This window comes from Orycteropus afer, unplaced genomic scaffold (assembly GCF_000298275.1).
Source record: "Orycteropus afer afer isolate SDZICR_OR568_19922 unplaced genomic scaffold, OryAfe1.0 scaffold00034, whole genome shotgun sequence".
NCBI lineage: Eukaryota > Metazoa > Chordata > Mammalia > Tubulidentata > Orycteropodidae > Orycteropus > Orycteropus afer.
In genome coordinates this window covers 9,139,312-9,153,987 of record NW_006921621.1, presented here as the reverse complement: position 1 = coordinate 9,153,987, position 14,676 = coordinate 9,139,312, and the positions used below count along the sequence as shown (strand labels likewise).

Here is a 14,676-nt window from a genome sequence, read left to right as displayed (position 1 = left end):
TCCAGTTTTGCCAGCACCATTTATTAAACAAACATTCTCTTCTCCATTTAATGGATTGTGGCCCTTGTCAAAGATCAGCTGACTATAGGTGGATGGATCTATTTCTGGGTTCTCAATTCTATTCCATTGGTCTGTGTATCTGTCATTAAACCAATACCAGGCAGTTTTGACTATGTGGCTCTCTAGTAGGTTTTGAAAACCGGCAGTGTAAGACCTCCTACTTTGTTCTTCTTCAATAGTGTTTTGGTTATCCAAGGTCTCTTTTCCTTTCCATATAAAGTTAGTGATTGGTTTTTCCATATCCCTAAAGAATGTTGATGGGATCTGGATTGGGATTGCATTGAATGTATAGACTGCTTTGGGTAGAATTGATATTTTCACAATGTTCAGTCTTCCTATCCACGAGCATGGGATGTTCTTCCATTTATATAGATCTCTTGTGGTTCTGAAGATACTATCTTGTATAACGAGGTTAGAGGGTGTGTTGGTTTCTTGTGCCGCTCCAACAGAAAAACAACAGATGGGATGGCTTTAACAAACAGAGGCTTATTCTCTTATAGTTTAGGAGGCTAGCGGTCACAAGTTCAATGTGCCAGCATCTAGGGGCTGGCTGAAAGCCCCTCAACTTTGGGCTTCAGCTCTTCCTCTTGCTTCCAGCCCCCTGAAGCTGAAGGCTCTTCTTAGCTCAGGCAGCTTCTGGGGCTGGCAAACCCAAGCTCGACAAGTAAAAAGTCACAATCCCAAGATAATCAAACAACATGGCAGGCCACTAGTTCAAGTCCATAAAAGTCCCAAGAATGGCAGGGCATGGCAGGCTGCTGAGTGATCTTGGCTACCTGCAGGGTCCAAATATGTCAAAAAGCTGCAGAGATCTTTCTTATTTACAGGAAGCAGAACACATCTCTAAGGCAGCTACTCAGCTGCTCCAGTAGATTCCACCATGGAGTTGATTACCAATCTCATCATGGGGAATAACTGCTACATCCAGCTGCCCAGCTAGTCAAAACCAGGCCCAGCCAAGTTGACACACAATTTAACTACCACAGAGGGTATCATGTCAATTTGGTAAATTAACAGTTTGATGTATCCCCAAGGATCCAGCTCATTTTCATCTTTCTTCTCTTCCATCTTAATCACATATTTTTATTTCAGGATGATATCAGTAGTTTTAGACATTTCATCTTCACTAAAGAACATTTCAAGATCAGCAAGAGGACATTCCTTATGTTTTGTTTTTAAGGTCAAATAAAACCTTCCCAGAACCACTCATCCCATTTTATTGATCAGAATCCATCCATCACATACATGCTCATTTGAAAATCAGCCACTGGATACGTTGGTAAATAGAATTACAGGTATGCGTCACTTAGCATGCACGGTATGTTCAGTAAATAAGATGCTATGCAGTTAGGATGTTGTGTGAACACCATGCCATGCTATATACAGGCAGTCCCCATGCTATCAGTAGTCAAATCCCTGTACAGCCTATTATATTAAAACCTTATGGAGCCTGCCAAAGCTTGAGAGCTGTATCCATTGGATACAGGAGAATAACTTTGTTCATTGTGTGGCTGGCCTGGGTTGGGCTTTGTACTGGTAGCCAGATTGGGACTTTGAGCACATCTGGGCCCAGGGCCGGGAGTGGGTGATGTGGAGAAATGAATGCAGGGAGTGGGTTGCGGGTTGTGGGAGTATGACTGGCGGTTGTGGTCCTGGCTGCAGCTACCAACACTGCCGTCAGGAACCAGGACCTGCGAGTGCCCCGTGCCTGGCTGCCACTTTCAGCACTGGTGGCAGGCACTACCCTTTGTTGGCAGTGAAAGACTGGATGGATGAATGAAGTTAGATGGAGGGGAAGGAGAGGCACTGCAGAGACTGGAATGTATCCTGGAGCCCTGTGCTCATTCATTCTAGGGGTTTGGAGTCTTTTAAAGCATTAGGGGGGAATAATAAACAACAGGAGAGCTGCTTTCCCTTTTCAAAAATTAAACGACCTTATGGCACGACAGACATCGTCAGAATAGATCTTAGGTGACAGATACCTGTACTATTTAAAGGGTCTATCTCTAGACTTTTACTACTTTGACTAGTAACATTAGATATCAGTATATATGGTCTACTCAATTAGAGTCAGCGTTTAAGTAAGATTTCCCAGTCATTTGATTATACATTAGTATTTGAGAAGTACTCCTCTAGATGAGTCAATATTTAATAAGCCGCTGGGACTAAGAGAAGCTCACTTGTAAAAGAACGTTGTTGTGGTTGCTGCTGCTATGGTTTGTCACCAAGTTGATTTTGACTCATAGTGGATTCTGTATGACAGAGTAGAACTGCCCCTTAGGGTTTCCTGGACTGTAATCTTTAAAGCCTGGCACAGTGGTTAAAGTATTCACGGGCTAACAAAAAGATGGGTGGTTTGATCCTACCAGCCAGTCTTCAGGAGGACTATGTAGTAGTCTGCTTCTGTAAAAGGTTACAGCTTTAGATTTTCTCTCTCCTTCCCTCCCCAGTACCCATCAGAGAATGGTTCTTTGCATGTGTAAACCTTCCTTGACTTTTTATAATAAACTCATGCAATATTTGACCTTTTGTGATTGACCTATTTCTTTCATCATAATGTGCTCCCAGGTTATTCTATGTTATTCAGTGTTTTGAGGATTCTTTGTTGTTATTTAACACTGCATAGGCATGTAGTGCCTAAGGCACTTGACTGCTAACCAGAAGGCTCATGGTTCAAACCCACCAGCCACTCCTCGGAAGGAAGGTTGAGCAATCTACTTCCATAGTGTTACCGCCTCGGAAACCCAAGGAGGGGTCGCTATGAGTTGATCCAACTCGACGGCACGTAACAGCAACAATAGCAGTATTCCATTGTGTGTGTGTACCATAGTTTGTTTATCCATTCATCTGTTGATGGGTGCTTAGGTTGTTTATATCTCTGTTGATGTGAAAAGTGCTGCAGTGAACATGTGTATGCCTATGCCTGTGTCCTAGCTCTCATTTCTTTAGGATATATGCTTCGTAATGGATTGCTGGATGAAATGGTGTTTCTATTTCCAGCTATAAATGATCAGAAAAAAAGAAACTACGCACACATCTAACCACCTACAACAAAAAAAAGAAAAAAAAATGAGAAGACATTATTAGCTGCCAAACCAGCAGCCATTCCCACATAGTCCTATCCCCTCTTCCTTTCTCAGAGTCTTAATTTGTTCAGGTATTTTAGAACCTTATTTTTATAGGAAGAGGAAAAAGATGAATAGGAGTATGGTTGGTCCTCCATCTTGAATAGAAAATCTGTTGTTTTTCTTAATTGAGCCTGTAAAATATTAATAGTATGTATATTATGATGTGCAAAACTTAAAAATCCTATGCCTAATAACCACCACTCATTTGTCTGTTTGTAACCAAGAAGTTTACTGTGATAAAGTTGAATATTTAAATTGAGACAAGCCTTAATGAGGTTTGTAGTATTTTTTTCTGGCTGTGCAAGATTTCTTAGTTTAAGTTTATTAATACTGTTTTATAGTATTTTGTGAATTAGATTTTGTACATTTTTTGTATTTTTTTTAGTTGACTATATCGTGGAGTATGACTATGATGCTGTACATGATGATGAATTAACTATTCGAGTTGGGGAAATCATCAGGAACGTGAAAAAACTACAGGAGGAAGGATGGCTTGAAGGAGAGCTGAATGGGAGAAGGGGAATGTTCCCTGATAATTTTGTTAAGGTGAGTGTTCTTAGTTAAATTTCTAGCTATTGCTTTATAGAATTTAAGCTTTACTTGTTAAGAAATGTGTTTTTTTAGTATGTGAATGTTTTAATTAAGTTTTTACTCTGTATAATATAAGAAAATGGAGGTTCAGGTACCTTTATAATGGATATAATTGTTAAATGTGGTGGATGATAACTGGGGTATGTGTGTATCTGTCTTTAATTTTAATAAATAATACTTTGTATTTGTGTGGCACTTTGTAGTTTAGAAAATAGCTTTGTTGCATACATTCTCATTAGAAGCCAGTAATAGTTTTCCAAAATAAATAGGGCATGTATTAGCTCCACTTTAAATATTGTGATATTTAGACTGAGGGTTAAATAGTTTGCTGGTTATGGTTAGCAAAGACAGTCTGAATTTAAGACTAGAATAGTTGCCTCTTACTCATTGGTCTTCCCTTTGTATCTCGTTGGTTTTCCTGCTCTTTTAAGATGTATTAGTTTTTTTTGAAGCAGTTATCTGAGCTGAAACCAAAGTAACAATTACTCTTCAACTAACAACATTCCTTTGTTTTAGTAAATACTTCTAGTCACCCTTACCAGGAAAAAAAAAATATGTTTAAGACTCTTAAATCTATTACAAACTAATATAATTCTCAATAGTTCAGAAAAGGAAAAAAGCAAGGAATATCTTTATTCTTACATGTCTCCTGTAATTGTTTTATTTTCTTTGTTAATTTTCTTACGGTCAGCCACATCCTCTAACCTCATTAAATTAGTATTGTGAGTTTTGGAAAACCAGAGTGTGTCTTCATTTGTTTTTCTAACTTGCAGTAGTAGTCGTTATCAGAATGCCTGCACAGTATAGTTATTTGTTCCCTGAATAAATCTCTGCTTGTTTTGGTTGGGGTTTCACATCCAGGGATGAACACATTCTTCACTTTTCTTAAATGATTTCAAATAATATAACTACTGACTATATTTAAGTTCTTGAAACAGCCGAGAAAAGCTACAGTAGGGAATTGAACTTAGTTGGGAAGACCACTTTGTTTTATAAATTAATTTCTTTTTTACAGCCTATAATGAAGAGTAATATAGATACATGGGAACTTCCAGTGTAAAAAATTAGTTATTATTGCCCTTTTAGCCATGCATGGTCTTGTAACTTCCATAATGATTTTGTTGGGACTGTTCATATAGGGTGTGTGTGGCCCACCAATTGGATTGGACAACCTGCTAAGAATGCAAATAAGGTTCATGGAACCCCTCTGGGGTTGGGACCATGCAAATAAGGTGTATGGAACTCTAATAAGGGGATTGGTCAGTTTTACTGTCCTGCTGGATTTAAAAAAGAGAGTCAACCCCAGGGTAGAGAGGAGACCTTAATACAATATAGAAAGTAGAACTAAGAGTAGAATGAGTCCTTTGTACCTAGGATCCCTGTGTTGAGAACCTCCTAGACCCAGGAGACAGACAGACAAAGAGAGCTCTGGTAGTGTAGTGCCTAAGGCTAACCAGAAGGCTGGCGGTTCAAACCCACCAGCCGCTCCTCAGAAGGAAGGTTGGGTAATCTACTTCCATAGTGATACTGCCTCGGAAACCCAAGGGGAAGGGTTGCTATGAATCAGGTCCGACTCACGGCACATAGCAACAACATCAGAGAAGGTGAGAGATGGTGAGAACAGCCACAGAGAAAAAGTGGCAGTAGAACTAGAAGATTGGCATAAGAGGGTCCTCTGGGCTTCCTGACCCAAGGAGCAATATAGTCACAATGGGCATACTGACCCACAGAGAAAGTTATTAATAGTCTTTAGGCAGGAGATTCCTGGCAGAGTGGAGTGCCTCCAGGCACTTGCTGGCAGAGCTAGGCTTGCTGACCCAGAGGATGAGAGAACTGAAGAGCTGAGTGGCTTCGGGCAGGAGGCTTGCTGACCTGAGTGGAGTATTTGTAACACTTGACCAAGCAGGACAGAGGTCAAACTGAGGGCCAGAGAGAGACTTACCTACAGGCATGGCTGAGAAGCTGCCCTGACTGAACAATTGTATCCTAAATTGTTCCCAATCCTGAAATGTAATGTTTTATTTCCCTAATAAACCTCATAATCTTGAGTATTGTCTGTCAGTTGTGTGTGACCATTGCAATGAATTTTCAAACATAGCAGAGAAGTAGAGATTGACATGGGAGGGTTGGCTGGTGTCAGAATTGGTGAGGAGGTTGGAGGGTCGAGGTATGTTTGACTTCTATTACATAGAAGTTGCCCTTGTGCTGTTGATGCTGATGAGTCTCCCCCTTTATGAATTTAGACAAGGATAGGTCTATCTGTACTGCTATTCTTTCAGAATTGGAGTTAGAATAACTGGATTTAAACTGAATGAAGTTCTAGTTTGGCCCTTTGCTGGTAGTGTGATGTTAGGAATCACATGTGTGTATTCTCCCTAGTAGAATGGTACATTTATAGACTCTAGTATGCCATGACATTGGCATCTTATTCCTTTGTATAAATTTTGTCTTCATGAAAACAGATTTTTAGAATTTAGTGTAATAATAGAAGACTGAGTTTAAAAAATCAGTTAAAAGTTAAATATATAGTTCTCTTTTAGTGTGCTGGTGATGTATGGTAGCAGTAGCAGGAACGATCAATCATGAGACTTTATTTTGAAATATATTTTACTTTCCTTTTACAATTTAACAATAGTATAACTTGAATTTAGTGAATTGCCTGCTGATAAAGAATGCAATTTATTAGTATTCTAGGGAATATGTTGTTGTTGTTGTTATGTACCCTTGAGTCGTATCCGACTCACAGCGACCCCTCCTTGGGTTTCCAAGGAAGTATCACTACGGAAGTAGATTGCCCAACCTTCCTACCAAGGAATATAGGGAAGCTTACTCTGGATTAAAAATTAACCACATGGTACTGGATTAGAGTTGAGACATCAGCATGACTCACGTTTAAAGTATGTACAGATAGATACAGAAATAGAGATGTGTGTATGTATATATATGTGGATTATTATATTGACATATATTTCCTAGTTCTTTCCACTGAGAAGGCCTAGAAACACTAGCATGATCATACCCAATGCTTGGTTTCTAAATCATTATCCAATACAATAAACCAGGGCTCCTCAGAGAAGTGCTGATTTTAGTGCTGGGGCAAGAAAGATACAAGATGAGCTGGCAGTATCATGGAGTGCCAGAAAGTAAGAAAGTTTTTGGCGGGCGGGGGGAAGTGGGAAATAAAATAAAAAACAACCCCAAAGGATGGGGACATGTCAGAGGGTAACAGAAGCCAACCTGATACAACTCCCAGTGTCTGAAGCTAGAACAATTTGAGCAATAAAATAAATAATTTAGTCTTGGAATATTACCCAAAAAAGTATATTTATTAATATCAGCATGCATATATATAACTATATATAATCCACACATACACATACACGGAGAGAGAGAGATCTGCACATATGTCCCCAAAAAAACCAAAACCAAACACTCAGCTGTTGAGTTGATTCCGACTCACAGTGACACCCATTGGGTTTCCAAAGCTGTAAATGTTTGTGACAGCCTCCTGTTTCTTCCATGGGCAGCTATAGTAGGTTCAGGCTGCCAACCTTCTGGTTAGTAACCATATGCCTTATCCACTGCACCACCAGAGCCCTGTCTATCTCCATGCTGATATAAATAAGTGGTTGAATAAATAAATTTGGGAGAAAGAGGAAATCTAATAGAAGAATTTCAAATAATTTATGTAATATTCCTCCATTCAGATGTTCCCCTTAAATGTAGGCTGGAGTTAGTGACTAGCTTCCAGAGAACAGATGGAAAAGGGAGAAATAGTGACTTTACAATGGAGAAACCTGGTAAGTAACTACCTTAACCAGTTAATCAGTGCCAACATCATCAGTAAGTGATGTTGGTACCACGTATTCCCTGATGTGATAAGTATGGCACTTTAGCTCTGTGGTAGTTTTCCCAAAAACCCATACATAACCCCAATCTTACCATGAGAAGAACATTAGAGAAGTCCAAATCAAGAGGCATTTTACACAATACTTGACCTATGCTTTAAAAATAAAGGTCATATGAAAACAAGGGAAGACTGGGAAACTGATATTGGCTAGAGGAGGCAAAGGAAACATGCTGACCAAATACCTGTGGTATCCTGGGTTGGGTTCCTGAGCAGAAAAAGGACACTAGTGGTAAAACTGATACAAACTCATTAGCTTAGTTAATAGTAGTGTACCAGTGTTAGTTTGTTAATTTTGACAAATATAAGATGATCACATGTGTAACTTGGTTACGTAGGATGTTAACATTAGGGGAAACTGGGTCAAGCATATATGATAACTCTCTACTACCTTTGCAACTCTTCTGTAAATCTAAATTTATTTTGAAGTAAAACTGTCTTAAAATAAAAACCATAAGCAACAGCAGTGGATAATCTACAAATTAATAAATCTGTTGCCTTTATCACTTCAGGTGTTATAATTTATAAACCTTCTAGAATGATTTTAGGAGCCCTCTGGCTCAGTAGTTAAGTGCTTATCTGCTAACCAAAAGGTTGGTGGTTCTGACCCACCAGCAGCTCTTGGGAGAAAGATGTGGTAGTCTGTTTCCGTAAAGATTTACAACTTTGGAAACATTACAGGGCAGTTCTACTCTATCCTGTAGGGTTATTGTGAGTTGAATTTGACTTGGCAGCAATGGGTTTCGTTTTGATTTGGCGGCATAATTGGTAAATGCTTGATTGCTAACCAAAAAATTGTTTCAAACCCACCAACTGCTCCAAGGGAGAAAGATGTGACAGTCTAACTTCTATAAAGATTACTGTCGTGGAAACCCCATGGAGCAGTTTTACTCTGTCCTGTAGGTTCACTATGAATCAGAATCGACTCCTCGTCAAAGAGTTCAGTGATTTTTAAGGTGCATAGTTATTTTGTGAATGTTAAGACCTCACATCTCTGCTATTGTTTAAGATAGCTATGTTTGAAGAGCAGTGATAATTAAATTGGTTTGGAAAATGGATTTACAAAAACAAACAAACTCATTGCCATCAAGTTGATTCCAATTTATGCCAATGCCATGTTACTGAATAGAACTGCTTCAATAGGGTGTTCTTGACTGTAATCTTAATGGAAGCAGATTGCCAAGCCTTCTGCAGCATCACTGGATGAGTCCAAACTATCAACCTTTCTTTAAGTTAGTTGTTGAGTGTAAAGCATTTGCATCACCTAAAGACCTTGGGAGATGGATATAAAGAACAAATCATTTTTGTGGCCTATTGTGTAAACTTTAAAACACTATGAGAAACAAACATGTCTGTTCATGTCCATTTGCTGTGTTAGCAAGTCTTTACATAATTTTAAGGGTATTTTACAGAGACTATAGAACAAGAATTGATGAACTTAATGTACAGAATGTTACCATTGGGATTGTCTTTTCATTTTCCTTCCTTTGATGAATTACTCCCTCAGTTTTGAAGTTGCATATATCTTTCTAGTGCATAATTGTATACATACATACCTATGCACAACAAATTGTATTACTCCATTTGCATAATTTTAAATTTTGCATATTTTCTTTGACATGAGATTTCAGTGGGAATACATGATACAGTTTCTTCTGCTACAGTTTGTGTTTTGTTATGCTAGTTAGCTCTTAACTGTGTGGTAAATAGAGGAATGATGTCAAGACAATGGAGAAGTTGTGTTAGTTTATTTTCTAGGTAAGGGGAGCTGTTACAAAGAGTATAGAATTATAATTCCACCAAGAAAGACAAAGGCTATACACAGAAGTTCATTTGACTGTTTAAAAAAAAAAAACACTTTTTTTTTTTTTAATGTGAGCACTTGTATCTTTCTCACAGTTAAACTCTCCTAGCATTGTAGGACACTTAAGTCCTGCTGTGCAGACCAACTTCTGTCTTTTTCTCAGTATTGACAAGTCAACATTTCTACTTACTGTTTTTATGCATGTTTAATATCACCTGAGGCATTCTTCAGTCACAATGAACTACCTACTTGGGCAGTCCAGTTAGCACATGTCTTTTTTTTTTTTTTGTAATTGTGCTTTGGGTGCAAATTTACATAGCAAACTTGTTATGCCTGTTTACAGTTCATGCAGGTTTGGTTTCATGGCCCTGATTACTGTCCCCCAACCGTGATTATCCCTTCCCTGTGGCCCTCTCATCCATGCTTTCCTGTCGGTCCAGCCTTCCCTCTGTGAGTGCTACCCCTCTGGTGTGTCATGGCTGCTTGTTCCAAAGGGTGCATCTCCCTAGAGTAGGTGGGTGCATCAACCTGGGGTAGGTGTTCTGCATGTGGGTCTTTCTGCTGTTGGACTGAGAGCCAATCCATGTAAGTGAATCCATTTCCAGGCTCTGAGGGTAACCCGAGGCCATTGTCTTGAGGTTTCCACCAGTCTCTATCCGACCAATAATTCTGGTCATTTTTGTTAGCACATGTCTCTTGAGGTCCTAATTATTGCTGTCTGTCTATTGATCTATCTAATCTATTATTTTATTTTTTAGTATTTAGGTTCCAAAGTTACATAAATTTAGAGTGGTTTGCCCCTAATCCTACTTTTTACATAATCACTGCTATTTTTAGTGTATGGTTTTGAAGTTTTCATAATCAGTGCTTTTTAGTGTATGACTTTGCAGAATACCACACGTGTAGAAATGCATATATAGTGTCATAGTGGTGTTGGTGAGGAATATTGAATATATTGAGAACTGCCAGAAGAATGAAAAAAACAGTTTTGGAAGAAGTGTAGCTACAATGCTCTTTAGAAGTGAGGATGGTGAGACTTCATCTTGCCTACTTACAGCATGCCATCAGGAAAGACCAATAGCTATAGAAAAGGACAGCATGCTTGGTAAAGTAGAGGATCAGTGAAAAAGATGGAGACCTTTAATGAGATGATTGACATAGTAGCTACAACAGTGGGCTCAAACAGCAATGATTGTAAGGATGGTGTAGGACCAGGCAGTGTTTAATTATTTTATACATAAGATTGCTGAGTTCGGCTAGGTTCTCTGGAGAAGCAAAACCAGTGACACTTATATATGAGTGTGTATATATATCTCTACCTCTACCTCTGTGTATATATGTGTGTGTGTATGTATGTATAGAGAGAGAGAAAGGGGGAGAGAAATTTATCTCAAGGAAATGGCACACATACTTGTAGATACTGGCAGGTCTGAAAGTCTGTAGGTCAAGGATCAGACTGGAGGTTTCTCCTGAGTCATATAGGTGCAGGGGCTGACAAACCCAAGATTGGCAGGCGGTGTAGCAGTGGGCAGTTGGCTGCAGAAGCTGATGAATCCAAGATTGGTGGTTAAGATTGTGGGCTGTTGGCTCACAGCTGTGAAGGCCGTGATCCCAAAATCAGCAGGTAATATGGGAGGCCATTGGTTGAAGTCTAAGAACTCTAGAGGTCAGATGATGCTGGATCCAGATTGAGCAAAAAGCCAGAGATATTTGCCATGACTTCCACGTATATATTGGAAGCAGAACACACCTGAGGATACTCTCTCAGCTGATTGGCTGCTCATAGCAAAAGATGTTGTCATAGAGGTAATTATATTGTATCAGAACTCATCAAAGGGATGATTTCATCATAATTGCTAAATCACTTAGAATCATGGCCGAGCCAAGTTGACACACAACCTTAACAACCACAATCACCATGAGATGGAGCTGACTTGATGGTAAGTAACATTTATGTGCAGTGCAAAACTGCTCCATAGGGTTTTTTTCTTTAATTTTTTTATTGTGATTTGGGTGAAATTTTACAGAGCAAATTAATTTTCCATGCAGTAGTTCATACATATTTTGTTCCATGACATTGACTGCAATTCCCTACAGTATATCAGCTCTCTTCTCACTTCCTCCCCATCGTTACCTCTTCTCTGTGCCCTTCCCTCCCATGTATCCTGCCCCCCCCCCCTTTCCCCCAGCTATCTCCCTGTTCAAACAGTGTCTGTCTGTTCTCCCACAATCCCAGGATTGGTAGATGATCGCTCCAGAGAGTGTATCTACTTGATGTAAATCTTCACCCCATATGCCTGTCTGTTGCTTGGGTGGAAGCCACAAGAGTGAGTTCAGTTCCAGACCTGAAGGGTAACTAGGGTCTGTAGTCTCAGGGCATGGGGGGGGCGGTCTCACCAGACTTTATCAGACCAGCAAACCTGGTCTTTTTTTTCCTGCCATGATTTTCAGTTTTGTTTCATATTGTTCTCCCAGTCTATCCAGGATCTCCTGCACTGATCCCTTTCCGAGTAGTTGACAGTGATAGCTGGGCACCATTTAGTTCTTCTGGTCTCATGGTCCTTAGTGTTTTTGAGGCTGTGACCTTTCAGAGGCAGATCACCAGGCCTATCTTCCGAGGTGCCATTGGGTGGGTTTGAACTGCCCACGTTTAGGTTAGTAGTTGACCTATTTAACTTCTAACAGATGTATAATATTATATGGCCATCTCACATTTTATGTATATTAGGATATCTTTCCAATATTTAGCTATTAAAAACAATGCTGCACTGAACATCCTTTTGTAGGGTATATACATAGCTGTGAATTTGCTAGATCCTAAGATGTATACAGGAGCTCTGGTAGCACAGTGCCTAAGGCACTTGACTGCTAACCAGAGGGCTGGCACTTCAAACCTACCAGCTACTCCTTGGAAGGAAGGTTGGGCAGTCTACTTCCTTAGTGATACAGCCTCGGAAACCCAAGGAGGGGTCGCTATGAGTCAGGTCCAACTCGACAGCACATAACAACAACAATATATGTACATGCATATTCTACTCTACTTTGTTCACTTAAATAATTGAAGCAACTTAAATTTCCTTCAGTAGTATGAAACAGTACCTTTTCTCAATTAATCACTAATATTTGTTACGATCAAAGCATTGTTTTGGCCAGGTGTACAATAATATCCACTGTGCTTTGGTTTTTCATTTTCACAATTACTACTGTAGTTAGGCATCTTTTCACATATTTACTGACCAGTTAGGTTTTCTTTCCTGTATATCTGGCCAATTTTCCACTAAGTTTTTGGTCATTTTCTCACAGTCTTATAGTAATACTCAATATATTTTGAATACTAATCCTTTGTCTTCTTTCTGCTTATGTATCTTTTATTCTTCATGAGTGCCTTTTGTGCCTTCTTTAAGTATAACCTAGGTACAGGAAAGTTTTAAAGATACTCTTCTAAATTTTCTTTATTTTAAAATTTTGATTTTCAGTGTAATTCTTTCATTACTGTTTTCTTTTTTGTGTGTGCAGTATGAAATTGGCGCTGATTGAATGTTTTTTTTTCCACCTGAAAAAATACTGAATAGTCTATCCTTTTCTCATCTGTTTATAATGTATGATTTAAGGATTAAACCTAAACTAAGAATAATCCTTGCTAGTTTATCTCAAAGAGCTCTCATGGTGTAGTGCTTAAGGCATTTGACTGCTAACCAGAGGGCTGGCAGTTCAAACTTACCAGCCACTCCTTGGAAGGAAGACTGGGCAACCTGCTTCCATAGAGATACCTCCTTGGAAACCCAATGAGGGGTTGCTGTGAGTAGGAACTGACTCAGCGGCAGTGAGTTTGGTTTTTTTGCTTTTTAGTTTATCTCAAAGGATACCTAGTAGCACAGTGGTGAAGTTTTTGGCTGCTAATGGAAAAGTTGGTGGTTCAAACCAACGAGCTATTCTCCAGGAGAAAGATGTGACAATCTGCTTCTATAAAGATTAGAGCCTTGGAAACCCTATGAGACAGTTCTACTTGGTTTTGTAGGGTGAGTCAGAGTTGACTCTATGGCAGTGAGTTTGGGTTTTTGGCTGTAGTTTATCACATCCTACTAGATTATGAACTTCACTGTTTTGATTTAGAGTCAAGTAAGTGTCTCATTTATTTGTTGGTATAATATTTTGAATTTCAATATCAATGTCTTGTTGATATTTGGCACTCTGCTGCTGGATTTGCTGTTTTGCCTTTGAGATGAAGTAACATAAACACATTTCAGTAAACACATCCTCAGTAATCTGATGACAGTGCTTTATGAAGTGTTTTGGAGTATGGTAAAGAAAGTCTTTGCCCACAATTTATTTTATTAGAGGTGGTCACAACATGAAAACAAAAGGATAAATAGTGATGCTGTATATGGTTGTATGTCAAATGCATGATAAAGATATAGATGTGAAAAGAACTTGGGAAAATTATTTTTCAGGAAAGGTATCAAAAGTAACACTTGAGTTGTTCCTTGAAAGATAGGCCATTAGATGAATACTCAGTGCACTCTAGGTCTGGCAAAAATACACAGTGTGTTATGGTCTGGGTTGCCAAGTCTTTATATATTCTGGATACAAGTCCTTTGTTAGATAGACGTGGAAAAGATTTTTAAGAGTGCCATAGGAGAGAAGATCAATAGCAACTTCTTCAGCACCAATTAAAACGTACTTCTCAGTGTGCTCTATTTGAAGCATATAGCTTTTTCATCAACCACATTACTCTTCTTGCAGCAGTTATAGTAGGATTTATAATTTTATTTAGATAATGAGTCTCCAGTAACCCTGACAAGAAGCTTACAATTCCCAGTGTAGCTTCCTCCATTGAGCTGTTTTTTTTTGTTTGTTTTTTTTTTGGTGGGAGTAGTGGCATTTGTTAAAATATTTCTTGAGCCTACTATGTTTCTATGTTCTGGGACCTTTTATAGGTAATAGGGACACAGTGGTGAATTACAGAAAACTTCCCTGCTCTTTATGAACTTATTTTCTAATGGGAGAAATATGTCACAGAAGAAGTGAAGACAAATATGTCACAGAAGAAATGAAGCAGATGGAGATAATTTTTGGCAGTCATGAATGTTTTGAAAGAAAAAAGTGAGTAGTAGGGGGGTAGGGTGGTGGTGGTGTTATGTGCTGTCGAGTCGGACCTGACTCATAGAGACCCCTCCTTGGGTTTC

At 39.0% G+C, this 14,676-nt stretch overlaps 1 protein-coding gene across 1 annotated transcript in view; it reads left to right on the top strand.

Annotated features, from left to right (window-relative positions):
• The window catches only part of LOC103193166 (CD2 associated protein), a 123,521-nt gene that overhangs the window by 20,070 nt on the left and 88,775 nt on the right, over window positions 1-14,676 (top strand). The window contains exon 2 of the mRNA XM_042780327.1: window positions 3,545-3,734. Coding sequence (XP_042636261.1) covers window positions 3,545-3,734 — 190 coding nt within the window. The remainder of the gene's footprint in view (window positions 1-3,544; window positions 3,735-14,676) is intronic.